General features: G+C 53.9%; 1 protein-coding gene across 3 annotated transcripts in view; it reads left to right on the top strand.

Annotated features, from left to right (window-relative positions):
- TBL1X (transducin beta like 1 X-linked) overlaps positions 1-27,034 on the top strand; it is a 236,089-nt gene that overhangs the window by 203,725 nt on the left and 5,330 nt on the right. For all 3 annotated transcript variants that reach the window (XM_030305258.1, XM_030305257.1, XM_030305260.1), the window contains 11 exons: positions 4,107-4,252; positions 6,920-7,181; positions 9,210-9,342; positions 9,718-9,859; positions 10,571-10,634; positions 10,749-10,846; positions 14,673-14,733; positions 19,578-19,699; positions 22,570-22,644; positions 23,018-23,145; positions 25,183-25,348. In XM_030305258.1, the coding sequence (XP_030161118.1) occupies positions 4,107-4,252; positions 6,920-7,181; positions 9,210-9,342; positions 9,718-9,859; positions 10,571-10,634; positions 10,749-10,846; positions 14,673-14,733; positions 19,578-19,699; positions 22,570-22,644; positions 23,018-23,145; positions 25,183-25,348 (1,397 nt within the window). The remainder of the gene's footprint in view (positions 1-4,106; positions 4,253-6,919; positions 7,182-9,209; positions 9,343-9,717; positions 9,860-10,570; positions 10,635-10,748; positions 10,847-14,672; positions 14,734-19,577; positions 19,700-22,569; positions 22,645-23,017; positions 23,146-25,182; positions 25,349-27,034) is intronic.

Here is a 27,034-nt window from a genome sequence, read left to right on the forward strand (position 1 = left end):
AGCTAATGTAAATCTAAGCAAATAGGAGGGACTCGTGTCAGCAGTGACGTGGAACAATACCACATGTGTTTCTGAAGATACCTGGTTTCCAGTCATGATTTCCTGTGCCCTCTAGTAGGGGACACAAGTTTCAATGACACGTGTTCAAGGTCATGGCACTCCCGTATACCTTTATCTGCTCAGTCACTTTGCTTCAGCAGGGGAAGTTCATTGTCACGATTCCTCGCCCACGCTCTTTGCAGTCTTAGATTCCCGCCGCTTGGGTTAATCTTCACTGCTTCGTCCCTGTCTTGCAACACGTCTTCACTGAACGTCGTCCTCGCCACCTTCTAGAAGTGCGATATATGTTGCAAGGCATTATCACGGAGAGAGATCAGAAACTCGGGCAACGAAACCTCAGTGGCAGCATTTAAGCCCCCGGATGCAGAAGGACATCAAGGACGGGCGTTGAGTTAGACGTGAGCTTGCACCTCGTCCTTCGCACGTTGCCCGTGCGGCACCGGGAACCGCCAGCGTGTCCCGCCTGGGAACGGAGGTGGCATCCACCCAGAGGAGCTGAGAATTCTGGTTCCTGCGCTTGTGGGTGTCACGGGGGGTGGCGGAGGGGGGCGGGTGAAACGGCGAATCCTGGAGTCATACAGTCTGGAGGTGACATTTACTGCATTGTGTGCGTGAGCCTTGAACCACTTACCTGATTTCTCCAATATTTACTCTCCTCGTGTGTAAGGCAATAACCACGACAACTGAGCAGCTGCCCTGTAGAGATAGTGGGCACAGAGTGCCCAGGTTTGGTTAAAGGAAGTAATGCGGTTGGAACCTGCGATTTTGTGTGCCTTAAGTGGCAGTTCTGTGGCTGGTGTCTGGAAGATGAAGAAAGAAGGGACAGAGGAAGGAAATACTCTGCATTTCGCGTCCCCTCCCGAATTCCTATGTTGAAATCCTGACCCCCCCCCCCCCCCCCCCGCCGCTGTCAATGGTGTTAGCGGGTGGGGCCTTTGGGAGGTGGTTAGGTTGTGAGGACGGAATCCTCACGCATGGGATTCGTGTCCTTTTAAAGGAGACCCCCACCCAGAGCTAGCGCACCCCTTCTGCCATGTGAGGACACGGGAAAGACGGCCGTCTGTGAACCGGAAAGCAGCCCTCACCAGACACCAGGTCTGTCTGGCACCTTGATCTTGGACTTCCCACCCTCCAGAAGCGTGAGGAATAAGTGTCTGTTGTTTGTAAGCCCCTCAGTCTGTGGGATTTTGTTACAGCTGCCGACTGTAGGAACTAAGACATACACCAGAAGCTTGACCTCTCTTCTAGTGTTGCCCCTTAGTCATTGAGACTGACCTCTTCTTAGGAACCTTGTCTGCTCTCCGTGCTGTGCTCTGATTATGGCATCAGTAGATGTTTTTAGGTCGAGTCACCAAGGAAGCTAAGAGTGGTTTCCCACTGCCCGGGTTTGGATCTCAGCCCCAGCCAAGTGTCTGGGGCCTGTGGGTTCCTGGAGGGATCTCAAGACCTGGCCTGTAAAAGGGAAAGTTGCACCTGGGGAAGCGAGGCAGAGCGTTATCAAGAGGCTTTAAGGGAAGTCGTGGCGAGTTGTTGGAGCGGTGCCTGGTGGAGAGGACGCACCACACGAGGCCTGCCTATCATTTTTATTATTCGTGCAATTCATTGCACAGGGCCCTTTAAAGATACCAACCAGGAGAATAAGAAATGGCCCTCGAAATCCAGTGTCCCGTGCCCTTAGCTGGTCGAGACCGCAGGAGGAGAAGGCAGGAGCCGGGTGGGTGGGGTCAGCAGGCAGGGAGAGTCAGGAGTTTGTAAGACGGACAGATCACTGTGGCCTGGGGTATATGGTGAAGACCCCAGGCAAGAGCGAGTCAGGCCAGGAATCTACTTGCCCCTGCTCTATCCACTCACCTGGGGTTTTCCATCTACACCGCTGGCAACCTGACAGATGAAAGCTTGGAGATAAGATTTCTAGCAGGGCCGAGAGCAGGGCCGAGACTCAGGATATAGTCACTGGTTAACACTGGAGGGGTTGGGGGTTGTGTTATGGCCACCGGAGGGGGTGGGGTTGTGTTATGGCCACTGGAGGGGGTGGGGTTGTGTTATGGCCACAGGGGTGGGGGAGGGGGTGGGGGTTGTGTTATGGCCACAGGGGTGGGGGAGGAGGTGGGGGATGTGTTATGGCCACAGGGGTGGGGTGGGGGTTGTGTTATGGCCACAGGGGTGGGGGAGGGGGTGGGGGATGTGTTATGGCCACAGGGGTGTGGTGGGGGAGGGGTGGGGGTTGTGTTATGGCCGCGGGGGAGGGGGAGGGAGTGGGGGTTGTGTTATGGCCACAGGGGTGGGGTGGGGGAGGGGTGGGGGTTGTGTTATGGCCACAGGGGTGGGGTGGGGGAGGGGTGGGGGTTGTGTTATGGCCACAGGGGTGGGGGACACATAGGAGGAGGGAGAAGTGCAGGCTGGGGGGCAGCCCGCGGGGAGGGCCTCGTCCCGTGCGGCCTCAGTTAGGTGCTTACAGTTGTGCGAGGCAGTTCACAGCCTCTGTGCAGCGGATTGTAAAACCAACAGCGGCTACCATACGACTCTGAAATAAAGTCCACGTTTTATATATTCTTTATAATCAGGCACTGGGGAGCCGACAGGCCTGGGTGGAGGAGGAGTGGAGAGTAGAGAAAGGAGAGGGGGCCGCACACACAGGAAGCCTCCTTTCACGGAGGAACATTCCCATCTGCCGAGCACTGTGGTTATTGCCTCGGCTGTTCGGGTGTGGAATCCGACGGAGGCCGGGCCTGCTCACTGCCACCGCCGTCGGTGTGGCAGGTGAAGGTGGCGTTCTAGCCGCGGGAGGGAGGGAGGGAGGGCAGGCGGCAGGGACCCCGAGGAGTCCCGTGCTGGAGGGCCGCACGTAGGACGAGCCAGCGGGGATGGGTCGTGCTGCCTGGGGACACCCCCCTGAGAGCAGGGTTTGCAGGACCCCCACAAGCAGGGGGCGGGGGGGCTGGCCCAGCCCAGGAGAAGCCACACCAAGGGGGTAACTCTGAGACAGGTCCGAAGGGTCCAGCCTTATGGGACACGCAGACGCCGGGGGCACTCCAGCATTGCCGCGTGTGAACGGTGGGCAGGGCGGCCGGCAGGTAGACGCTTCACCCCAGAACTGCTCCCTTCTCTTCCCACGGTATAAATGGTGAGAGAGTTCAGAGTCACAAGTGCCTTTGGCCCCACCGCACCCCCAGCCTGGGAGCCGAGCATAGGGGTCCCTGTTAATCACACAACCTCCACCCCATAAGGATTCCCAGCTCCCCGGCACCCCCGGCCTCCCCACACCGAGCAAGGTGAACGCGGTACCCCCAGCAGACTGGGCTGCCCCCTCGTGGAGAAGGGCTGCATCAGCCGCGGACTCCGGCAGTAAGATGCCCCCTTACTGTCCTTGAGGAAGGGCCACTGTGGGTTCCCCATCGCCCTGGGACCCACGTGGGTCATGAGTGCTCCTGCCCCCTGCCCTGCGTTGTTGCCGCCCCTCCTGGAACCGGAGTTGTCTGCTGCGTTCCGGAACCACCACCCTGACCGACGAGTGTTGAGGGAAGGGTGGGGGGAGCCGGCATCTCTAATAACGACCAGTTATCAGATGAAACAGCTCAAGCCACCCCAGCGGGTCCAGAACAGCCTCCTTTTCTTCGGATGTTTGCTCGTGTGGTTCCTTTACCCCCAGCCACCTTGAGCGCTCGGAGCCCGGCTGAAGACAGGTGCCCTGTGTGCACTGCAGCGGGGTCGGGGGGCACTCGGGGACGGGGAGCTCCGGAGGGACTGATGGAAGGCGGAGAGGAAGCCCAGAGGTGCACTGGCACGACGTTTAGCCAGGGCACGCTGGGCTCTGTTTGGCTCTTAACGCCGAAATGGCTCTACCTCTCAAGCTGTGTCTCCGTCCCCTGCAAGCAGGTCTGACCCTGCTGTATCCCTTCCGCCCTTCCCGTCCCTCCGCTTCTCCCCAGACCCGAAGCTGGGCGTCCCACGGCCACGTGTGCCCCGCTAACGAGGCACGTTCGACTTCGGTGGTGGTGCCGCCTTCGGGCCTCGCGAAACCCCGGCTTCCCTCTCTGTCGCGGCAGGTTTTTCCCACTCGGCGTTCACGTTCGGTATTGAGAGCCACATCAGCCAGTCCAACATCAATGGGACGCTAGTGCCGCCAGCTGCCCTCATCTCCATCCTGCAGAAGGGACTTCAGTATGTGGAGGCCGAGATCAGCATCAACGAGGTGGGTGCCCTCCCCGTCTCCCGGGATCCTGCCGGGATCGCCTCCGTCCCGTCTCTCGCTTTGAACTGACTTCATCCTCACAAGCCTGTCGGATTCAGCTTTCTCTCTAGCTTTTGTAAAGCTCTTTGAGGGGCACCTAGCGACTCAGTGGGTGACGCATCCGACTCTTGGTTTCATCTCAGGTCGTGATCTCGTGGTTTGTGAGTTCGAGCCCCGCTTCGGGCTCTGCCCTGCATGGGATCCTCTCTCTCTCTCTCTCTCTCTCTGCCCCTCCCCTGCTCGGGCTCACTCTTTCTCAAAAGAAACAAACAAACTTGAAACAACAGAATGAAAAAGAGATCTAAAAAAAGTACAGGAGTAATCTATCCCGTATTCTGTCATTTCCGTTCCCCCACCATTTTGCAAAAACCCCATCTTTGAAAACACCCAAATTTCTGCCTGTCCTGTGTGCATTCTGCCGGCAGTGGTCATCTCCTCTTGCCTCATTTTTTTTTTAATTTTTTTTTGAGAAGGAGGGAGAGACAGCACGAGTGGGGGAGGGGCAGAGAGCGAGAAAGGGAGATAGAGGATCCGAAACAGACTCTGCACTGACAGCAGAGAGCCGGATGTGGGGCTTGAACTCACGGACTACGAGATCATGACGTGAGCTACAGTCGGATGCTTCATGGACTGAGCCACCCAGGCGCCCCTCCTCTGTCATCTTAGATTGGATGCCCGAGGCGGTTTTCCACCAGCCCCGCGAGGTCCCATCTAGTCTCTTTTCCCGCGTAACAGTGAACTGTGGGGATAGGGGCGCATGACCCCAGAGGCAGAAGACCTGAATTGGGGTGCCTGGATGGCTCAGGTCACGACGTCACGGTTCACGAGTGCTTCTCTTCCTCAGCAGTGCCGGCTCCAACGTGTGTACAGGAGAACGTAGAGGTCGTCTCATTGGTGACGTAGGCTTGCGGTCATGAAATAGGGGAACCACGTGCGTTTAGAGTTTAAACTAGGAGGTGTTTTCATTACTCTGGGCACGTGATACTTCTGGCCGAGTAGTCATCCCCTTGAGGTGTGAATATGTGAAGAAGGCAGGTGATACGGAAGCATGCTGACCAGTTGGCCAACAGTGGGCACGCCGTGGTGGGAACCGAAGGGTGAACATGGTTGACGAGGTGACCGGCTACTTGTTCACACGTTTTGTAGGGTTTCGTATCGTTTGCTTGTTTTTGGATATAGTATCGTGACCAGAACTCAGCTGGTGTCACGTTTCGTTTAGCTCATGTCCAGCTGAAACTCACGTCTTTCCGGTCTTCCTAATTTCTGAGGTAATTCAAGGTCGGAACGTACAGAAACGTGTTTGCACATTAAGCAGACACAACCCAGAAGCACTGAGTTTTGTATGACTAATATTTGGAGCAGAGACAGAGGGAGACACACAGTCTAAGGCAGCTCCAGGCTCTGAGCTGTCAGCGCAGAGCCTGACCCGGGGCGTGAACTCACGAACCAAGAGATCATGACCTGAGCTGAAGTTGGACGCTTCACCGACTGAGCCACCCAGGCGCTCCTGGAGTGATTTGTAAGGAAAGAACATTCTTCTGTGTTTTTAAGTGTGCATGGAAACTTTTTCATTGCAAATAGAAGCCAGCGAACCAAAAGATGTGGGAAGAAAAGGAATTAAATTCAAACGAGTAGGAATTGAACAGTGCTGTCGTCCGTATACCACGGCTAGATTTAGTCCACACCCTGAACCCAAAACGTCATTTCAAATGGCAGCAGGTGCGTACGGTATTAATTCGGACAGACGGGTGCACAAGGAATCGAATCCTGAACTGTGCTAGTGTCTCTAAATTGGCCTTGGGTTTCTGAAGAGCTGCCTCTTCCGTGTAAAAGGGTAGTTGGTCACGGATCTGCTCACCAGCCATACCATCTGCACACAGCTTGTCAGCCTCAGCACTGCCGCCTCGTGGGGGCAGGTGACTGTGCTGGGGCAGCCTGTACACGGTCCAGCGTGTTGACCAGTGTCCCTGGCCTGCACCCACTAGATGCCAGTTACCTCTGTCTAGTGGGGACAGCCCACGGTGTCTTCGGACATTGCCGGGTGTCCCCTCAGAGGGAAGAGTCGCTCCCCGCTGGGAACCCCTGCATCCAGCATAGCACTTTTTGTCGTGAGATAGCAAGGTTCACATGGCACTAATGCCCCAATTCAGTCTGGTATTTACCCAATACAGAGTCGGTCGTGACACCAGAATCTTGATGTGCGCCCCAGGCCGTGCCCCCCCTGCCACATCCCACTGTGCCCCCCTGCCCCTCCCAGCTGACCCTGCCACACCCCACTGTGCCCACCTGCCCCTCCCAGCCGACCCCCCCCACACCCCACTGTGCCCACCCGCCCCTCCCAGCCGTCCTCCACACCCACTGTGCCCACCGGCCCCTCCCAGCCGTCCCCCACGCCCCACTGTGCCCACCCGCCCCTCCCAGCCGTCCCCCACACCCCACTGTGCCCACCCGCCCCTCCCAGCCGTCCCCCACACCCCACTGTGCCCAACCCCCCCCAGCCATCCCCTACACCCCACTGTGCCCACCTGTCCCCAGCCCACTGCGGACCCCACGGGTGTTGCTGTGGACTCCCAGTCCCCGCTGGCTCCCCTCCGGGCACCGACGGCCATCCCCGTGCTCTCTCCCCAGGATGGCACGGTGTTCGACGGCCGCCCCATAGAGTCCCTGTCCCTGATCGACGCGGTGATGCCTGACGTGGTGCAGACGCGGCAGCAGGCCTTCCGGGAGAAGCTCGCTCAGCAGCAGGCCAGTGCGGCGGCCGCGGCCGCAGCGGCTGCAGCCGCGGCGGCCACGACGGCCGCGGCGGCCCCGACAGCCGTTGCTCAGCAACATCCACCAAAGAACGGAGAGGCCACGGTGAACGGGGAGGAGAACGGAGCCCACGCGATAAGTACGTGCGGGGCTCTGGGGGTGGGCGAGCTTCTGGCGGTTTCTCTGCTCCGTCTGTGTGAGTCGGCTAGACTCTTTGCGATCTGCCCGCCGTACGTTCTCAGGCGTTGTGCTGTCCGCGTGCTGTTTGCCCGCGAGGGCTTCACACCGTTTTCGGGAGGTCCTTGGATGCGACGGTCTGGACGCACGTAGCCCTGATTTTGGGGCACCGGGCTCCTGTGAGAGCTCCTTTCGTACGGCAGCGAGAAGCACTGTGTGACTACCGTTCGACGTTAAAGGGTTTCATTTGTGGAGGCCACGGGTCCTGTCATTCAGCCTCCCGTGCTGAGCGGGTTTGGCCGAGATCCGCTGGAACAGTTCAGCTCACAGATCGGCCCGAGGTCCTATCCAGAGAACCTGACTCCGCTCTGATCTGCGGCTTATGGACTCAAAGACTGCTTCAGGGTTTAAGTTCGAAGTGTGCTTTTGTGTGTGTGTTTCTTAATCTTCCGTCAAGGGAAGCAATTTGGAATTGGTGAACTTTAAGAAATCCGTACGTCTGCCAAGACAGAAATTTTCCCAACTTGTAAATTGCACGGATTTCTTTTATTTATTTTCATTTTTTTATGTTTATTTATTGATTGACTTTCACATTTTATTTATTTTTGGGGGAGAGACAGACACAAGTGGGGGAGGGGCAGAGAGAGAGGGAGACGCAGAATCCGAAGCAGGCTCCGCGCTCCGAGCTGTCAGCACAGAGCCTGACGCGGGGCTCGAACTCAGGAGCTTTGAGATCGCGACCTGAGCCGAAGTGAGATGCTTAACTGATCGAAACCCCCCGGGCGCCACAGAATTCCTTTCAAATCTTAAGAAAACGTAATGGAGCATGGCTGCGTGGAGACACGCACGCTTCTTAAAGCACGCTGGCCACACACACACACAGAGCCTTCGATCCAGGGGTGCCTCTGGGTTGACTTGCTCGTTCCGGGGAGCATCCCTGACAGCTCGCGGCCACCTCCTCCCTGCCACGTTGTCCTCCGCCTTCCGCGTTCCCTTTATTCCCTGAGGCCTGCTGCCACCTGCAGTTTGTGTCATCGTGCTGCAGCGCAGGTTGAAACCAGACCGTGGTGTCTGACGTTGTATCTTATACTGACCTTCAAGAATCTTTCCTCTCCTGCCGCTTGGGAGGAAAACAGCCGCCCTCCGGGATGGTTTCCAGGTGGCATTTAGCACGGCCAGTGTCCACGGTCACCAGGCTTCCTTGGGCATTCAGAACCCGGATCCCGTGGTTCATCCAGGGCAGGCCTGTCCGCTCAGAAAGCATGGCGGTTCTGCTCAGCTCGAGAACTCCGACACAAAGGTGATTTCAGGATGCTCTCGGCACTGGACCCCCACGAATACAAGGGTGTTTGCAGGCAGGGGTGCGGGGTGGCGGGCATTCTGCGGCAATGGTGGCGTCTCCCGGTAGGAGCTTCTCAGACAAAGACGTGATACTCAGGAGCGCCTGCAGGGCTCAGTCGGTTAAGCGTCCGACTTTGTCTCAGGTCACGAGCTCACGGTTCATGGGTTCAAGCCCTGCATTGGGCTACGTGCTGATCATGCAGAGCCTGCTTAGAGTTCTCACTCTTTCCTTTGTCTCTGCCCCCTTACCCCCAACTTGGGCTTGCTTTCTCCCTCAAAATAAATAAACTTTAAAAAAAAAAAGGTGATCCCTCCAAAAGGTGCTCACAGATAACACGTGTCACCCCATCTGGAAAAGAGCTCTAGCTGGCTGTCGTCCTTGTTCCCCAGTGTCGTGGTGGTGGTTAGACCCTGGCCCTAATTAGGAAGAATAAATAAATTTGGATTTCTCTATCAAATTTGGAGAGTGTTGAACTAAGAAAACGCAATACATTTACTACATTACACAAAAGCAGGATTCAGTTACCGTCGTCAGAGGTAATAGAACGAAGTACACGAAAAGAAGGTGTTTATCTAAGACTCAAGTGCCCCCAAGAATGCGCTGCTTTTATACTGGTCACCACATGTCTTTTCCTATTTCTTGTGACAGATAATCATTCGAAACCAATGGAAATAGACGGGGACGTTGAGATTCCACCCAACAAAGCCACAGTCCTTCGGGGCCACGAGTCCGAGGTGTTCATTTGTGCCTGGAACCCTGTCAGCGATCTCCTAGCTTCAGGGTAAGGATGCCAGGTGGTGGGTGCTGCAGGGCCCGTGGGGTCCGAGATGCTTTCCGGAACTGTGCCTCATGGAGTAAGTGCTCCCCTCTTTTGTGTGCGGAGCAAGGCCTGGGGCTCTCTGTGCCGCTCTCTTCCCCGGGTTGTGAGGGAGTCCTGGTCCCACGCTGTGCTCTCAGTGGGATGGAGAGCAGCGCAAAGACACGTTAAATTACTAAGAGCACCAAAAATGGCGAGGAGGAAAACACGGCCAGTGAGCGTGATTAAGAAGACACAGGCCGTGGGCCAGAGATAGCTGACATAGGCCGCCCGGAAGTCTGATGGGCTTTGTTTCCACTGGACCCGGACGCTGAGTGCATGTGCGTGTTCATTCTGCAGATCCGGAGACTCAACGGCAAGGATATGGAACCTTAACGAAAACAGCAACGGGGGCTCCACGCAGCTCGTGTTGAGGCACTGTATACGAGAAGGGGGCCATGACGTCCCCAGTAATAAAGACGTGACCTCCCTGGACTGGAACGTAAGCCCCTGCCGCCACCCAGACGCTTAAGCCCCCGGAGACCCTCCAGCGCCACGGGGGGCACCCCTGCAAACACAGGGGAGCGGGCGGTCCTGTTGGCGAGCACCCCTAGCCCGGGGGCCGGTGGTACGGGTGCTGTCTCTTCCTGAGAGCTTCTCACAAGGCCGTGTCGGGCAGACCCCTGGCTGGGGGTTCAGAGGCTCGTCTTCCCATCATTAAGCAAGATGAGCCCGGTGGTTTTCCTGGGGGGGGGCCCGTTCCGCTGGCGGGATATGAGGCGCGACCCGGGGAAGGGGACGTGTCCCCTCGCTGTCTCGACAGCAGGCGTCACGTGCATTTGGACGTGGGAAGCCCGCGGTCCTTCGTGATTTCTTTACACTTTCGCTTCCGTATGTGCAGGCACGGTTTTCAAAGCTTCCTTAAGCCTCACTACCGTCACGTCTCATACGGTGGTTGTAACCGTGCCACCGGGGTGAGCGGTGGCGGTATTTGCCCCGTTCCTGCGCTTGTCCTCACAGTGCCTCACGTTGTGGGTTCGGAGCAGTGTGGGCTCCAGGAGGCGCACAGGGTCGGTCTGTCCCTTCCCTGGGAGCCAGCTCCTGCTGGGAGAGTAGCCTCGCCCTGGGATCAGCTGACAGGCCGTCTTGGCTGTTTTCGACGCTGCCCCCACTGAGCTGTTGGCGGTGCTGTCTGTTTCTTTCTGGCCCGCAGAGCGACGGGACGCTGTTGGCCACAGGCTCCTATGATGGTTTTGCGAGAATATGGACGGAAGATGGTGAGCCCGGCCTGCCTCGTGTGGGGTGGGAGCAGGCGTGCCCCAGTGTGGAATCACCCAGTGAGCCGACCATGGCTTTGAAGTCAACCTCTTTGTTGTTTCCCTACGTAACAGGCAACCTGGCCAGCACCTTAGGGCAACACAAAGGCCCCATCTTTGCCTTGAAATGGAACAAAAAGGGGAATTACATTTTGAGTGCTGGTGTAGACAAAGTGAGTATTAGCTTGACGTAGGTGTCTCTCGTCTGCAGATGCTTATTTATTTTTAATCTCTGGATCACATCCTGGGTTTTATTTGTTTGTTTTTTGGTTTTTTAATGCTGAGAATTTCTGCTTCTCCTTAAGATAGCAGAAGAGGTTTATTCGGTTTTGTTTTTGTGGGTTTGATCTTACTGTTCGTTTGTAATACGTATGCTCTCAATATAGTCTACCGTTCCACAGACCTTTGTGCCAAACCTCCCCCCCTGTTTTTGAGGTGCATTATTCAGTGACACAGGAAGTCCCCAAATTGCATTTACGCAACGCTTGAACAAGCAAAGGGGTGTGGGACGCACTGGACGGAAACCCTTCACCACTGGGCCATTTTGGAAACACGGACTATCTTCTCTCGAGAGGCCAGGCTTCTGTTTCCCTGATTCGATACATCGTTACTTCCTGTGGAAGGGCTGCGGGCCTCTCCGAGCACGGGAGTAGAGAGAGCCGCGCACGAGCGGGCGCGCCCTTGACGGCCACGGAGCCCCTGGACAGGGCTGCCGGTGGATGTGATGGGGTCAAGGCCGGGTGGCCGCCAGCACCCAAGTGCATCTAGAAGCCACGGGTGGGCAAGGAATGAGGCGGTGTAGGTGCCATCTGGCTCTGAGTCTGAACCCGTCCTCTGGATTTGTGTCCTCAGTCGCCAACAGCCAGGAATCATGACCCCCAAAAAACAGGGATTGGATGGTCATGTCATTCCTAAGACTTGGCGGGAATTTGAAGTCCTTGCTGTGGGGAAATATTATCAAGAAATGGAAACAGAAGGGGAAGAAAAGCATGTCCTCACGGCACTTTGTGTTTGTACACCTGTAAACTGGGTGTGAATACTCTACTTTGGTTTGCTTTCCAGAGGGCGGGCTTGCTTGCTTGCTTTTTTTTTTTTTTTTTTTTTTTTTTAACATTTCTTTATTTTTGAGAGACCGAAAGCAGGAGAGGGGCAGAGGGAGAGGGAGACACAGAATCCGAAGCAGGTTCCAGGCTCTGAGCTGTCAGCACAGAGCCCAACGCGGGGCTCAAACCCATGAACCATGAGATCATGACTTGAGCCGAAGTCAGACGCTTAACCGACTGAGCCACCCAGGCGCCCCTCTACCAGGCTTTCTTTACACGTTCATACTGACGTCAGGATGATTTGAGAACCTTGTTAAGTTACTGCTTCATGTTCATTCAGGTTCTAGAATTAATATAAAATAATGGCCATGACTTACAAACCCTGCCGTGGTGTTGGTCTAAAATATTTACTATGTGACCCTTGACGGAAAATGTGTGCTGACCCCCACACTGGGATGTGACGCTCTGGGTTAGTCTCTCTCTCTCTAAGGCAGTAGACCCCTCATTCGGACCCAGCAGCCCAGTAGCTAATGTTGAACAAGCTGAGTGCTATGGTTGACTCACTAAACGTTCTCCTGGAACTACATCACGTTTTCTCCGAGGTGTTCTAATTCACATATTACAGACGTGCACACACACACATACACACACGGAACTTTGGGACGTGGCTGGTCATCCGTACTGCTGATTGGATTGTGAAAATGACTTGCACAAATGACCGCTCACCTTTGACAAGCACGTTAACTATTACATGTGTTGGCCAATTCAGTGCTCCCAGGGTAGGAGGCGGGCACTGTGGCATCACCCTGTGTCACAGAGACCCGCACTGACTTGCCTAGGGACCCACCGGTACAGGGTACGGGCCCTGAATTGCCAGTAACTTCTGCCCTTCAACCTACACACGCTTCTAAAAAGTTTTTTCAGGGGCGCCCGGGTGGCTTAGTCGGTTAAGGTCGACTTCGGCTCAGGTCATGATCTCATGGTTCGTGGGCGTGAGTTAAAGCCCTGCGTCGGGCTCTGTGCTGACAGCTCGGAGCCTGGAGCCTACTTCGGATTCTGTGTCTCCCTTTCTCTCTGCCCCTCGCCGGCTCGCACTCTGTATCTATCAAAAAATAAACATTAAAAATTTTTTTTAAGTTTTTTGCGTCCTTACTTGCGTCCCTGCTCGGGGACTCCCCTTTATATTCATTTCTGGTTTTCGACCTTACTTGCAGTTGTGACTGTAGGAGGTGATGAGTGGTATGGCCAATGAAAATTCACATTATGAATTCAGTTAGTCTTCGGGTCCTACACTCGCTTGTTTGTGAGTGGCTACGTTAGGAAAAGAGCTGTATTCCACCAAACAACAAACAAAAAACATTTATCGGTCTAAGGGTGCCTGGCTGACTCAGTCAGGGGAGGATATGACTCCTGATCTCCAGGTTTTGAGTTCGAGCCCTACCTTGGGTGTAGAGACTACTTAAAAATAAAATCTTAAAAAGAAAAGTTAATTGGTCGAGAGCTGGCCCCGAACTTAAGAGAACCGAGTTTCAAAGATACTTACTGCTCTGTTTCCTCTGGAAATTTCTGCAGCTGATAGAAAATATAAGCAGTTCTTCTTAAAACAAAATCTTTCATTTTTTAAAAAAAATTTTGAAATGTTTATTTTAGAGAGAGAGAGAGAGAGAGAGAGAGAAACAGAGCAGGAGAGAGGGAGGGACAGAGAGAGAAGGAGACACAGAATCTGAGGCAGGCTCCAGACTCTGAGCTGTCAGCACAGAGCCCAACGTGGGGCTCGAACCCATGAACCGCTAGGTCACAACCTGAGCTAAAGTCAGACACTTAACCAAGTCAGCCACCCAAGCGCCCCTTAAAACAAAATATTTCTTTTTATTATGTTTTTATTTTAAATCTTTTTTTTTAATGTCTATTTTTGAGAGAGAGTGCGAGTGGGGGAGGGGCAGAAAGAAGGAGACACAGAATCTGAAGCAGGCTCCAGGCTCTGAGCTGTCAGCACAGAGTCTGACACGGGGCTTGAACTCACAGACCACGAGATCATGACCTGAGCCGAAGTCAGATGCTTAATCAACTGAGCCACGCGGGCGCCCCAAAGCAAAATCTTTCTTAAGTGCCATGGACAGGGAGGTGGAAAGGTTTCATCAATTAAGGTGAAAGTTCCAGTTGATTAAGACTTAATTTCGGTGGTGTTCATTGAGCGGCCTCTGGTTCCTTCCCTGCGTATCTTCCCAAGATCAGTAAGTTCCTAGGAATCCAGGATTTACTTTGCTTTCCAAGGGGTGGAGGGAGATCATTTTGTCTCCCTGTTTCTCGACCCGTGAACTGGGGCCTGATCCCAGGGTCACGACTACTCGGCTGTATCGAGGATCCCCGATTCTTGGGGTGATGGTCGTGGAAGTGTCAGGACTGGCAGCGTCTGTAGCTCTTTATTTGGAAAAGTGCCAGAAAGGTGCTTAACTGCACACTTTTCAACCCGTCTCCCTGTCGGGGGGTGAGGGAGCGTGCCCCCCGATCGGGGCAGAGTCTCAGGACCGGCTGCTGTGTCTGTCACCAGCACATGGGGCCGCCGAGTTCACACAATGTCGCTCTCCAGACTGTTCAGCTTGAAACACACACGCTGGATCCCAAAAATCTAGACGAAAGACAGAATGCCAAATTATCTCCTTGATGTTTCTCTGTTGATTGCATGTTGAAACAATAATATTTTGGCCACATTGGAGTGAAATAAAATATATTGCTAAAATTAATTTTACTCATTTCTTTTTCCTATTTTTTTTTTTAAATGTAGTTCCCAGATAATTAAAAATGACCTGTGTGACTCACATTCTGTGTCTTTCAGACCGTGCCAGTTTAGAAGGAAGGGGTGTTCACGGTCTTTGGTTGTGTGTTACGTTTTTCTAGAGAAATCTTTTGGTGAAGAAGAGTTGCTAACTTTTTCTTTTTGTTTTGCGGAGCACAGACAACAATTATTTGGGACGCCCACACAGGAGAAGCCAAACAACAGTTTCCGTTTCATTCCGGTGAGTTTGCTTTTTGTTTTTTGGAATTCAGAAATGGCAATCCACGGCAGCTCAATGTCCCTTAAAGTAATCACGAAGGACTGCAGGAAGGAGGCCACGAAATCTAGCTGGTAGCAGGGGAATGCATGTCACCGACCGCAGAACTGGTGTGGGCGTCTTTGCCCTGCTGTCCCCAGGGCGACGCTGTGTTGGGCTTCCCTGAGACCACGCCCAGACTCCAAAGTTCCCTGGGAGAACTCCCCGGACTCAGCAGGTAGATGTCCTCAGGGTCAGATGTATTACAGCGAAGAGATACAAAGCAAAATCAGAAGGCGAACGAAGTGAAATCCAGACCTTTCCAAGGGTCCTCTCCCAGCAGAATCACACGGCGCGTCTGACATGCCCCCCCCAAAACCAGTGTGATAACACGTGCGAACAGCCGTCTGTCAAGAAAACTCATTAAGTCTCAGTACCCGAGGTCTTTATTTATTATTGTTATTTTTTTTTTATTTTAGAGTGCATGAGCAGGGGAGAGGGACGGGGTTGTAGAGGGGAGAGGGAGAAGTGGGCGTGGGGGGAGAATCCCAAGCAGGCTCCACACTCAGCACAGAGCCCAACACAGGGCTTGATCCCATGACCCTGGGATGATAACCTGAGCCGAAATCAAGAGTCAGACGCTCAACCAACTGAGCCGTCCAGGTGCCCTTCGATGCCTGAGGTTTATAATTTTTAATCTTCATTATTTTTTTAAATGTTTACTTTTGAGAGAGCGCACACGCGTGAGCAAGGGAGGGGCAGAGAGAGAGGGAGACACAGAATCCGAAGCAGGCTCCGGGCTCCGAGCTGTCGGCACAGAGCCCGACGTGGGCTCGGACCCGCGAACTGCGAGACCGTGACCTGAGCTGAAGTCAGAGGCTTAACCCACCGAGCCACCCAGGCGACTTAGGACTGTGTTCAGATGGGCAGTACTGCAGGGGGTACTTCAGCAGTGATCCCTCCTGATCAGGGCAGCTCGGAGCGAGGGAGAGCCCGGGTGTCGCAGCTTATGTGCTGCTGCTTTGGAGATGCAGCACGTCTCTCCTGTGGCCACCCTCGGAGCTTGGGGCCCTCAGCGGATACACCGCTTGGGGTGCCGGTGAATTTTGTTGTCAATGTTGCTTTCATCTAACACCACCGATGATGTGGAAATTGCCAAACGGATTACAGAAAGTGGTTTCTCACCAGGAAGGAGGCCCGGCTGCACATGCAGGCGGCTCTCTGTTCCATCCTGTATCGAGTGGGGCGGGGGAGGGGTGCACACAAGGTGATATTTGCCGTGAGGACGAACTACTACGCGTGCACGTCGTGGGCAGCCATTGCCACTATCTAGTTCCGGAATATTTCCACCGCCGCCCCCAAAAGGAAATCCCTCCTCCATTAAGAAGTCCCTCCCCTTGGGGCGCCCGCGTGGCTCAGTCAGTTGAGCGTCGACTTCAGCTCAGGTCATGATCTCAGGGTTCGTGAGTTCGAGCCCCATACTGGCTCTGAGCTGACAGCATGGAGCCTGCTTGGGATTCTCTCTCTCCCGCTCTCTCCGCATCTCCCCTGCGCTCCATCGCTCACTCTCTCAAAATAAGTAAACTTAAAGAGAAAAAAGTTCCTCTCCTTACCTGAGACCCTGGCAACCATGGATCTGTGCGTGTTCCCATACGCGTGCTACCCTGTGCTCCAGACCACATAGTGGAGTAAATGGCAAGTGAGAGTATCGGGCTAGTTTTCCGTGGTGTCGTCTGTCGTAAATGCCCAACGTGTCCTGACCTCTGTCGTGGGAGAAGATCCAGTAACAGGTTCAGAGCCTTAGAACACCCGGTGTGCTCACCCACGTGATGGGAGAGAACGTCTGTGACACACAAAGCTCTGGGTTCTACTTTTCAGAGGAAAAGATGGCCAAGAGAAACATCCATAAAGTTCCTCTCACGCTTCGGAGAATTCGTTTACGAAGGTTTTCAGCAGAATATAATATTCCCCAAAGCATGTCTACGACTTTACGGAAAGGTTTCCCATCCCACAGGCCCAAGGAGACCACAGACCACGCGTTACGTATTGAGAGACCTTCTCACCCATAATTTTGCTGCCCGTGAGGTAGACCCGTAGCCCCTTGCTGGTTCCGGAAGTTCTAGGTGTTATTTGCCCTTTATTACAGTCAAGCGGAGTGTAGAGACTTCCAAGATGGAAAGATGGAAGGAAGGGAATGTGGTTTTTTCCAGGGCAAAACGCAGCCAGTGCAAGCTTACAGGGAGTCGCCTCCTTCAGCATTCACAGACTCCTTAACGGGCGGATCTGAGAACTTGCTCTGCCTTCCTAGGTTTTCCCCGTGAACACCTGGTGGTAGGGCCTCCCTCCAGCAGCATCAGCCAGAAGCGACAGCTCAGAGCCTAACTGGGGAACACCACTCAGCAGTTAGAAGGAACAAATGATTTAGAAACTGTTGGTAACGTACGTGTAACAGCTTCTAGATCTCCACGGTGTTCTGTGGAGGGGAAAAAAGCGATCAGCAAAGGTCACCTGCTGTATGATTCCATTACATAGAACATTCTTGAGACGGTGAAATTCTATTTGTTTTTAATGCTTATTTATTTTTGAGACAGAGACAGAGAACAAGGGGGGGTGGGGAGCAGGAGACGCACAGAATCCGAAGCAGGCTCCAGGCTCCGAGCTGTCGGCACAGAGCCCGACGCGGGGCTGGATCTCACAGACCGTGTGATCGTGACGTGAGTCGAAGTCGGGCGCTTAACCGACTCGAGCCCCCCAGGTGCCCCGAGATGATGAGAGTTTAGATTGGAGAACAGATCAGTGGAGGCAGAGTTTTGGGATGCCGCAGGGAGGGCTCTGGATCTTGACTGCGGGGGGCAGTCGCACAGAGCCGCCTGTGTGATGAAACGGCATGGGCCGACACACACGTACCATCATCTTTCTGGTCTTGATCCTGTAGGGCTGTAAAACACAACCACTGGGGAGCCTGGAGGAACAGTAATATTTCAAAATTACACTTAAAAAAACAAACAAACAGCAGAGAAAGCCAGGCTGAGCCTCGAATGCTGATCGTTGAACCTCGCCGGCCCCTCCGTGGGCAGGGAGGCCGTGCAGACACCCACAATGTCTGGGCCTTGGTACGTGTCGCTCACCTGCACTGAATGGTGAGATCACACTGGGGCTTCTGAGGGTCCTGGACAGCGGCCGACTCACAGTGGGGCCAGCCACCTAAGTACAGAGGGTCCCCTCTTTGGACGGCAAGGGCTGGCGGATGTTAATTTTTATGAGCAGGTGGTAGACAGCGTCCCTGAAGTGCCCGCCTGAGCGTCCTATTTCCAGGTATATGAATCACGTGGCCCGCACAGTGCAGAGGGTGGCCCGGGAATTCGGGATGTAGCTGGGGCGGTGTTGTAGGCGAGAGCAGCTGGGGTCTTGCCTCTCAGGCTCACGGGAGCGTCACTCCGACCACATGGGATCGGTTCCTTCGTTCTGTGTTGTACACGTGGGAAATGCGCCCCAGGGACCGCGGGGCTATCCTGAAACACTGCCGGGGATGTGACCAAAAGGGACGGTCTTGGCTTTTGAAGAAGCCCGTGCTCGCTCTCGACCAAGTACACAGCCACAACAGCCACCCCGGGACGGAGCCGCACGCAGAGGCTGATGGGCTGCCTCGTGCGGTTACCCACTGTGGAACGTGGACCCCTGCAGAGGCCTGCCTGTCTCACTTAAACACTGAAGAAGAGAAAGGGCAGTCCGGTTGTCAGCCTAGCCTGAGTCCTCTGCATTCTTCTCCCGACCCGCTGCTAACTTGCCTTTAAAAGAAACACGAGGGGCGCCTGGGTGGCGCAGTCGGTTAAGCGTCCGACTTCAGCCAGGTCACGATCTCGCGGTCCGTGAGTTCGAGCCCCGCGTCAGGCTCTGGGCTGATGGCTCAGAGCCTGGAGCCTGTTTCCGGTTCTGTGTCTCCCTCTCTCTCTGCCCCTCCCCCGTTCATGCTCTGTCTCTCTCTGTCCCAAAAATAAATAAACGTTGAAAAAAAAAAAATTAAAAAAAATAATAAATAAATAAAAAATAAAAGAAACACGAGACACGGTTATGGTATTGATCAGTTGATAAAAACTCTGTGATCAGAGGTTTGGAGGAAGCTAACCCGCTTTCTCCTAGAAAGAAGGAGGCGTCAGGAGACAGCAGGGATGCCGAGTAGTGCGATGGAGAGGTCTGGTGCAGGGAGAGAGCTGTGAGGTGTAGGGAAGGCCATCACCATCCCCCAAACCCTCCACAGGGCTCTCGGAGCCCCTGGGAAATGCCCAGGAGTCAGAAGGGGCGTTCATCACAAGTCCTGAGCCAGCGTCCAGTTGTGTCCCCCAAAGGGATCAGTACCCTGCAGTTGGGGGGTGCATTGATGTGTTGCGGGACATTTTTAAAAATCGAGCTATCTTGAACGTAGGATAGGAAATCTCCGTCTCCTTTTCTCTTTTTCCTCTCTAAAATACGACACGTCAGCCCATGCACCAGTGATGTCCCTGGAAGCAGCAAGGTGCAGATTCTCCCCTCCGCTTTCTCACTGTGTCAGGGGAGCTGGACTCTCGTGCCAAGGGGCACGTGAACCATCACGGGGGTCTCTCCAGAGTGTCTGCTCCACAGATGTGCAGGGCGCGGTGGGGTGGGGGGGGAGGCGGGGGTGTCTTTAAGGTCTATGAGGAAAAGAGGCTGTCTTCACACTGGGAAGGGTTTTTTTTACTGTGTTACTAGATCAGGCTTCTTGAGACTCTGCTTTTAATTGTTTTAAATCAACTGAGCTCTGTGCCCAACTGGTAAATGTCAATGTCCTCCCGCTATCCCCTGCTGTCCAGCCCCCGCTCTCGACGTAGACTGGCAGAACAACACTACCTTTGCCTCCTGTAGCACAGACATGTGTATTCACGTCTGCAGACTCGGCTGCGACCGCCCCGTCAAAACCTTCCAAGGACACACGGTAAGTACGGGCTCTGGTTCTGGAGAACGTGCTGGGAGGTGGTGAGCGTCTCCTCAGTGCCTGGGATTGAAAGATACGGAGAGAGATACTCGGTCCGTTCTCCTGCAGCCCTTTGCTGCTTGGGCTCTTGTAGCATCTCTGGTGGTTGGATTTAACCCAGTTGGGGGCAGGCAGTGGAGAAAAGACTGGCTGTCAGAGGAGTCAGACATCAGATTCTGCAGGAAAGACTTTAAAGTAGTTATAAAAATGTGCAAAGACATAAAGGACAGGATGCTTGTAATGAAAGAATAGATGGGAAATATCGGCACGGGAAGGAAAACTATATTCTAAAAAAAATAGCCCAGTGGAAATCTGAGAACTGACTGGTATAACGTCTGAAATGGAAATTTTTGTTTTTATTCTTTATTTTTGAGAGAGAGACAGAGTGAGAGTGGGGGAGGAACAGAGAGATCATGACCTGAGCTGAAGTTGTACACTTAACCAACTGAGCCACCCATTGGCCCCTGAAATGGAAATCTTAATGCGGGGCGGGGGGGGGGGGGCGGTTCAACCAGGAGATGGGAGTTTTCAGAAAGGTTAGTGAGCCTCAAGTGACATTGTAGAAATAAGCCAATTTAAAGAAGTGATAAAAGATCGAACAAACTTTTTTTTTTTAACGTTTATTTATTTTTGAGAGACAGAGCACAAGTGGGGGAGGGGCAGAGAGAGAGGGAGACACAGAATCGGAAGCAGGCTCCAGGCTCTGAGCTGTCAGCACAGAGTCTGACACGGGGCTCGAACCCACGGACCACGAGATCATACCTGAGCCGAACTCGGACGCCTCGAACAAACTTTTCAACAGAGGCTTAATGACCTATGAACAATATGAAGTACTCTAGCATATTTGTGACATGGAGAGAGAGAGATAAAAAGAGAATGGAACAGGAAAAATGTTGGAAACGGTAATGGCCAACATTTTCCTCAAGTTGGTGGAAAATAAGGAACGTTTGATCCAGGAAGCTCCACTGCCAGCTGATGTGTGATCGGATTCCTTAGTGGGGCACACGAGGCTTTTCGTAGCCTTTCCAGATGAATCTCTATGGCCTCCCAACCCCGTTCACTTCAGCCCTGTTGGAAGACCTGCCAGGGTCACAGATGCCGTTGTCCCCAGCACTGGATCATTTCCACGTTCCTCACCCTTGCCAGCCTCTGTCCCTACAGGTCCTTGCTTCTGAAAGCGGAGGCATCGACTGTGCTGTTAACATCTCATTGTGTCAGTCAACTGACCCTGCTCTTTGTCTTGCTCATCTCTTCTGTCTCTCCTCTAATCCCAGACCCCCGCCCCCCCAGCTTTTAATAGAAGTTTTTGCGACTTCCCGCTGTCCCGCTTCGAGCTCTGTCACCATCACACATTTTCAAATGTAGTCGAGCCTGTTTCTTCCCGAGACTCTGAGCCAACCCTGGTTGCCTTCTGGTGATTATGACTTGGGTTGCGGAGGTAGGGAGAGAAAACTCCACTCCGGGGAAGGGGTTTGCTATACCCTAGAGGGTTTACAGATGGCCCTCGCTGGGGGTAGTCCGTGGGTCCGGCTCCACGCTCCTGGGCCCTGAGCCATCTGCCCGTAGGGTAGATCAAGCCGGCCTAGCTGCCCTGCTGGCATCCGGACCCGCTTTCTCGAGTACACGTGCACACGCACGAACACCGTCTGCGGCCCGGCCCCTCTGTCCTCCCTTCGCCCAGCCAGTGGCCTGCCCCTGGGACTCCCAAGCTTCCTTCCTCCCTTTTTTTCCAGGCTATCTCGATAGTGCGCGGAACACAGATGTGGCCTTGTCACGTCTCCGCCTCACACCCTTCAAAACTCAGCGTCCTTTACAAGTAGCGTGACCATAAAATTTATCACCCAAACCAGAGCGCGTAGGAGTGTGAGATTGATTGGAAAGTTAATTGTTAGTTTGAAATCAGTTGTCAGGCCGGGACGGCAGGCATGGGTGGGACTCTCCTGGGCAAATGGGGCTCTAGTCATCCTGCTGGGAAGGCTTGCTCCCCAGCTCGCCAGGCCCAGCGCCCCCTCCCCAGCCCAGGGTCAGGTGTCCCTCGGGGCTGCGTCCGCCTGCATCCTCCAGGATTCCGCCTCGGGGTTGGGCCTCAGGGTCATCCCGCCTCCCGGCCCATCCAGAAGGCCGTCTGCAGCCACACTCCTTTCTGCCCCCACGGCACACTGCGGCCGCCTGTTACAACTTTGCACCTGTGCTGTGTTGCGGCATTTTGTCTCCGGGCTCTTTGCTCTGGATTTTGAGCTCTTTGCCCTCCTCCAGGATTTTGTCTGTGGGTGTATCTCTAACAGTTACCACTTGTACGGCCGCGTTCGTCTGCTGGTGCGTTTAGGTCACGTGGCCTTCAACCTGCGTTAAAGCCCTGTCTTAAATCTCCTCCCACCCCTCCCGCCCCCGCCCCCACCCCCACCCCCTCCCCCAGAAGAGAAGTTTCTGTTACGGATCTAGATGGAAAGCAGCCGTAGTGAAAGGACTTAGGAAAACGATTTTCAGAGTCAGTTTGTAAACAACCGTGGTCTTCCTGGTTTTATGTGCTGCCCTGAATCATGAGTAAATTCACTTGGCTCCCTTCCTAGTTGAGACTGTGTTTTTCCTTAGACAAATGCAGATGAGGCGGCTGGTTCCGTGTGGCACATGGTTGTGCTTTTATGCAAATGTGAAAGGCGGAGTAAGGAAAAGAGGGAAATGAGAGGAAATGCCACGGCTTCTCCATCTTTGCCATCCGGGCGAGAGGCAAATAGGCTCCTGGTGGAGACGACAGAGCGCTGCTGCCACCTGGTGGCGGGTTGTGGTATCTGCTCGCAAGCCGTTCTTTCTGAAACCCTTTGCTCTTTCAGAACGAGGTGAACGCCATCAAATGGGATCCTTCTGGAATGCTGCTAGCGTCCTGCTCTGATGACATGACATTAAAGGTACGGCTGTCTGCAAGGACGTGCTGCCTCCTCCCAGCCACAACCCGCGTACTCTGTGCGGAGCTTCCACTCACTGTTCCTCACACTCTTCCTGCCTCTGCACTTTGTCCCCATCGCTAACTAGATGTCACTGTCACCCACTTAACTCCCGTGTGTCCGTCACAGATCCTGCTGAGAGTCCTTCCCTTCCCCGTGGCGCCCTAGCCCTCTGTCCGCCCCTGTTCTGGGCACTGCGTGGCCGGCCACCTGCCGACCGGGCAGCGAGCTTCCCAGGAGCCAGACACGTGACTTAGGTTCACGGAATAGGTCATGTTGAACCATTCCTGGCTGCAGAGACGGCGTCTGCTCACATTGTTCCCGCTGTGTTCTCTAGATCAGGAGTATGAAGCAGGATACGTGTGTCCATGACCTTCAGGCCCACAGCAAAGAGATCTACACCATAAAGTGGAGTCCCACCGGGCCTGCCACCAGCAACCCAAATTCCAACACCATGCTAGCCAGGTAAAGGGCACACGGTCCACAGCCCAGGCACGGTTCCTGAAAGCAGCCTTGCTCGCTGTCTCAGCTCGCCACATGGCCAGTAAGAGTTTTTTGTATCCAAACAGAACAGGAAGTTTTGCTGAGGGGTGTTGCGAGTTTGCTCACGCCCTTCCAAAGGAAACGAGGTGGCTAGCCCACTTTGAATGCACCTCGAGACTCTCCGGTGACTCGTAACTGGAGGGTGAGGGTCATTTGAACCATGAGGTTGGTGGGAGGGGCTGGTCGTGGGGCCGGGCTTTGAGCCCTTGCTTTGGTGAAGGTTTTTGTGAAGACACAGAAAGGAAACGGAATTCAGTTGGGACACCGGAACCGACCCGACCATTTCTGTTGTGACACCAGCATCGGGTGGAGAGGAATGACCAGTCAGGCCACAGTTGGCCAGAGTGGTTATAAGTGATGCAGAGGTGGCCTCCCCAGAGCCACGTCACTTTAGGCCGCTGTCCGCGGAACTGGTTGGTCGCAATGCTCGTTGGACCCCTTTCAGGATGTAATGTTCTACTCTGGGTATTGTGTTTTAAAAAGAACATTCAGAAAACAAACCAAAAAGACTCTGAGACTGAGCCAGGAGACCTAGGGATCTGGGAGCCACAGTCCAAAGCCGCGTGGGTGTGTTTGCTTCACTGGGAAGGGATGAGACTTGGGCGGGATGTTTCGTTACCAGGAACAACCAGGGGCTGGCTCTCACACTTGCACAGAACGGATATGCGGGCACAGGTGACAGGTGTCGATCAGGAAGAAGGCTCCATCTTTGCAACGGAGCGGGATGGGGTGTGGCGGCCTCGCCGAGCAGCAAGGACTCTTGTTGCCGTGAGTGCTCGACCACAGGCTGTCTCTTAGAAAGTACTGGAAGGCATTCCTACACCTGCTGAGAGACTGAAACCAGAAGAACGTGGAGACCATAATTGTCTTATTTCAAGCAATTCTCCTAAAATCCACTTAAATTACTACGAGAACACACTGAGAATCGGTTTTTGATAGCCCGAAAGGTACTCTTGTGTCACGAGCATAAATTATCCTTTCGGCGAACGGGTATAAAGGGAACATAGCAGTGCCTGAGTCCCTGGTGAGAGCACAGCAGATAACCGCTCTGTGATACGTGCTGTTCTTTTCAACTTGAAAATAAGTGCTATTCGAGCTCGAGACAGTGTGGTTGCATATTTGGATGTGATTGTATTTTAATTCCTGTTGGATTAAGAGTCTTAATCACTCAGGTTGCTCTTTTTCCAGACTGTTGGTATCATCTTAGTTGCTAACAATAGATGTTGGTTTTTGTTTTTTTTTTAATGTTTTTATTTTTGAGACCAAGACAGAGCATGAGCAGGGGAGGGGCAGAGAGAGAGGGAGACACAGAATCCGAAGCAGGCTCCAGGCTCCGAGCTGTCAGCCCAGAGCCCGACGCGGGGCTCGAACTCACGGACCGCGAGATCGTGACCTGGCTGAAGTCGGATGCTTAACCGACTGCGCCACCCAGGCGCCCCATAATGTTTATTTTTTGAGAGAGAGACAGTGTGAGTGGGAGAGGGGCAGAGAGAGGGAGACACAGAATCCGAAGCAGGCCCCAGGCTCTGAGCTGTCAGCACAAAGCCTAACGTGGGGCTCGAACTCACGAACTCAAGATCACGACCTGAGCCGAAGTTGGGGGCTTAACCGACTGAGCCACCCAGGCACCCCAAACTGTAGGGAGCATTTTAGAAATCGAGTAAATATTATACAAGAGCATATATCATTCATCTCCGTAGAAAATGCAGAAAGCAATGAATGTGGATGTCACCTTGTTTCCTTAATGACAGCCCTGGAAGAAAAGATTTGTTTTGTAACTATGGGCTTTTTTTCAATACGCCCAAGTCACGTTTTAGAAAAGGCATATGCCCAGTTACTGTCTCTCGAAACCTCAGGGTCAGGAAGGACAAACAGCACGTGAGATCCGTTGAACGTCTTAGGGAAATAGAAAGAAACCAGCGTGTTTCTCTGATGATGTTTTCTCTCCCGTCTTTCTAGCGCTTCGTTCGATTCTACGGTCCGACTGTGGGATGTGGAGCGAGGCGTCTGCGTCCACACGCTAACTAAGCATCAGGAGCCTGTCTACAGCGTAGCTTTTAGCCCTGACGGGAAATATTTGGCCAGTGGCTCCTTCGATAAGTGCGTGCACATCTGGAATACTCAGGTAATCCCCCGATTGCCGCGACCGAATCCTTTCCAGAAGTGATGCCCAAACAGCGTTTGTGGGGACCCAGGCCAGGAGCGGCGACTGGGAAGCCTGTGCTTAGGAACGAGCGGCCTCACACAGAGCCTGGAAGCAAACCCTGCCTTGCCCAGGCGGACCTCGGGCTCAGCACTGCGGGGCTGTGGGCCTTCCCCCCCCGCCCCCTCATCAAGGGATCTCCCCATCTTCGACTTTCTCTAAGCCCCTGGCATGAAACCTTCCACCTGCAGATGACCTGCGGTCATCTCAGCAAAGTGTCACCCAGCCCTTTCCAGAGATGCCGCTGTCGGTCACAAGGGTTCGAGGGGGGGAGGCGTCCTTCCGTCCGAGCTTACCGGGCAGGGGTGCCAGGCCGGCCCTGACCTTCTGCGCTCCCCGCCAACACCAGTACCTTCTCCGTGCAGCAAACCAAGGGGCACAAAGGAGTGTGTTTGCTGTGCTCATGCCATTTGATGGTTTTTGACTGAAACGGTGTTCGGGTAGCAAAGGATAGGTCAATGATGGGTTGTCGTGTTATCAGAACTAAAAGAGAATGTTTGGTTCAGTGTAGCCACTGTAAGTACCTACAGCCATAACTGAGGGTAAATAGCATTCTGAATATAGAGAGTAGAAAGACAGGAACTGGTATAGTACAGAAGATTTTTTAAGTGATTTTTGAAAGAGGCGGAGAGAGAGGGAAACCGAGAATCCGAAGCGGGCTTCGCGTTGTCAGCGCAGAGCCCGAGGTGAGGCTCGCACTCCCAAGCCCTGCGATCGTGACCTGAGCCACAATCGGGAGTCAGACACTTACCTGAGCCACCAGGCACCCCCAATACAGAGTATTGTATCGGGCAGTCAGCTCTCGGCTCTCCTGACGGAAGACAAATGTTGTTACGGTAGGAGGTGTTGAAAACAGCCCGTGACCCGTTTTGTTGGATCTCAGGGTGGATTACGTGCCCCGCTTCTGTGCTTTTAATCTGACCCACCTTCTTGATCCCCTTTGGCTGGGTTGACCTTCAGATGGATTTGCATTCTCCAGCCCATGGCCTCTTGTGGCAGGGAAAGGGGGTAGTGAGCCAAGTTCACTGGCATGGGGGTGCGGGCGTCCGCGGAGACCTCAGGCTCCCCGGGGAGTACCGTATATAAACCAGTTCTCTCGCAGAAGGAGAGGCGATGGTGGGCCCTGCGTGCAGGCAGCCTGACACCAAGGCGAGTTGCGCGGCCCCAGACAGGCCTCCCAGAAACCCCCCAGCCCCACGCCAGGAACAACGTGACAGAGGCTTTCAGTGAAACACTAGAAATCGTGATGGGCGGGTCTGCAACATGACCTCATTCATTAAGTGCTGCCTGCTGTCAAAAAGTCGTCAAACCCTGTCACCCCCGTTTTAGAAATCACAAAACTCAGAGACATTTTATTTGCTTTTTTTAAAACATTTTTATTTATTTTTGAGAGATAGAGAGCGAGCGGGGGAGGGGTAGAGAGAGAGGGAGACACAGAACCGGAAGCAGGGTCCAGGCTCCGAGCTGTCGGCACAGAGCCCGACGCGGGGCTCGAACTTGTGAACATGAGACCGTGACCTGAGCCAAAGTCAGATACTTAACCGATGAGCCATCCAGGCACCCCTTATTTATGTTTTTAAAGACTTTAAGTAAACTCTCCACTCAATG

Source organism: Lynx canadensis, chromosome X, assembly GCF_007474595.2.
Source record: "Lynx canadensis isolate LIC74 chromosome X, mLynCan4.pri.v2, whole genome shotgun sequence".
Lineage (NCBI taxonomy): Eukaryota > Metazoa > Chordata > Mammalia > Carnivora > Felidae > Lynx > Lynx canadensis.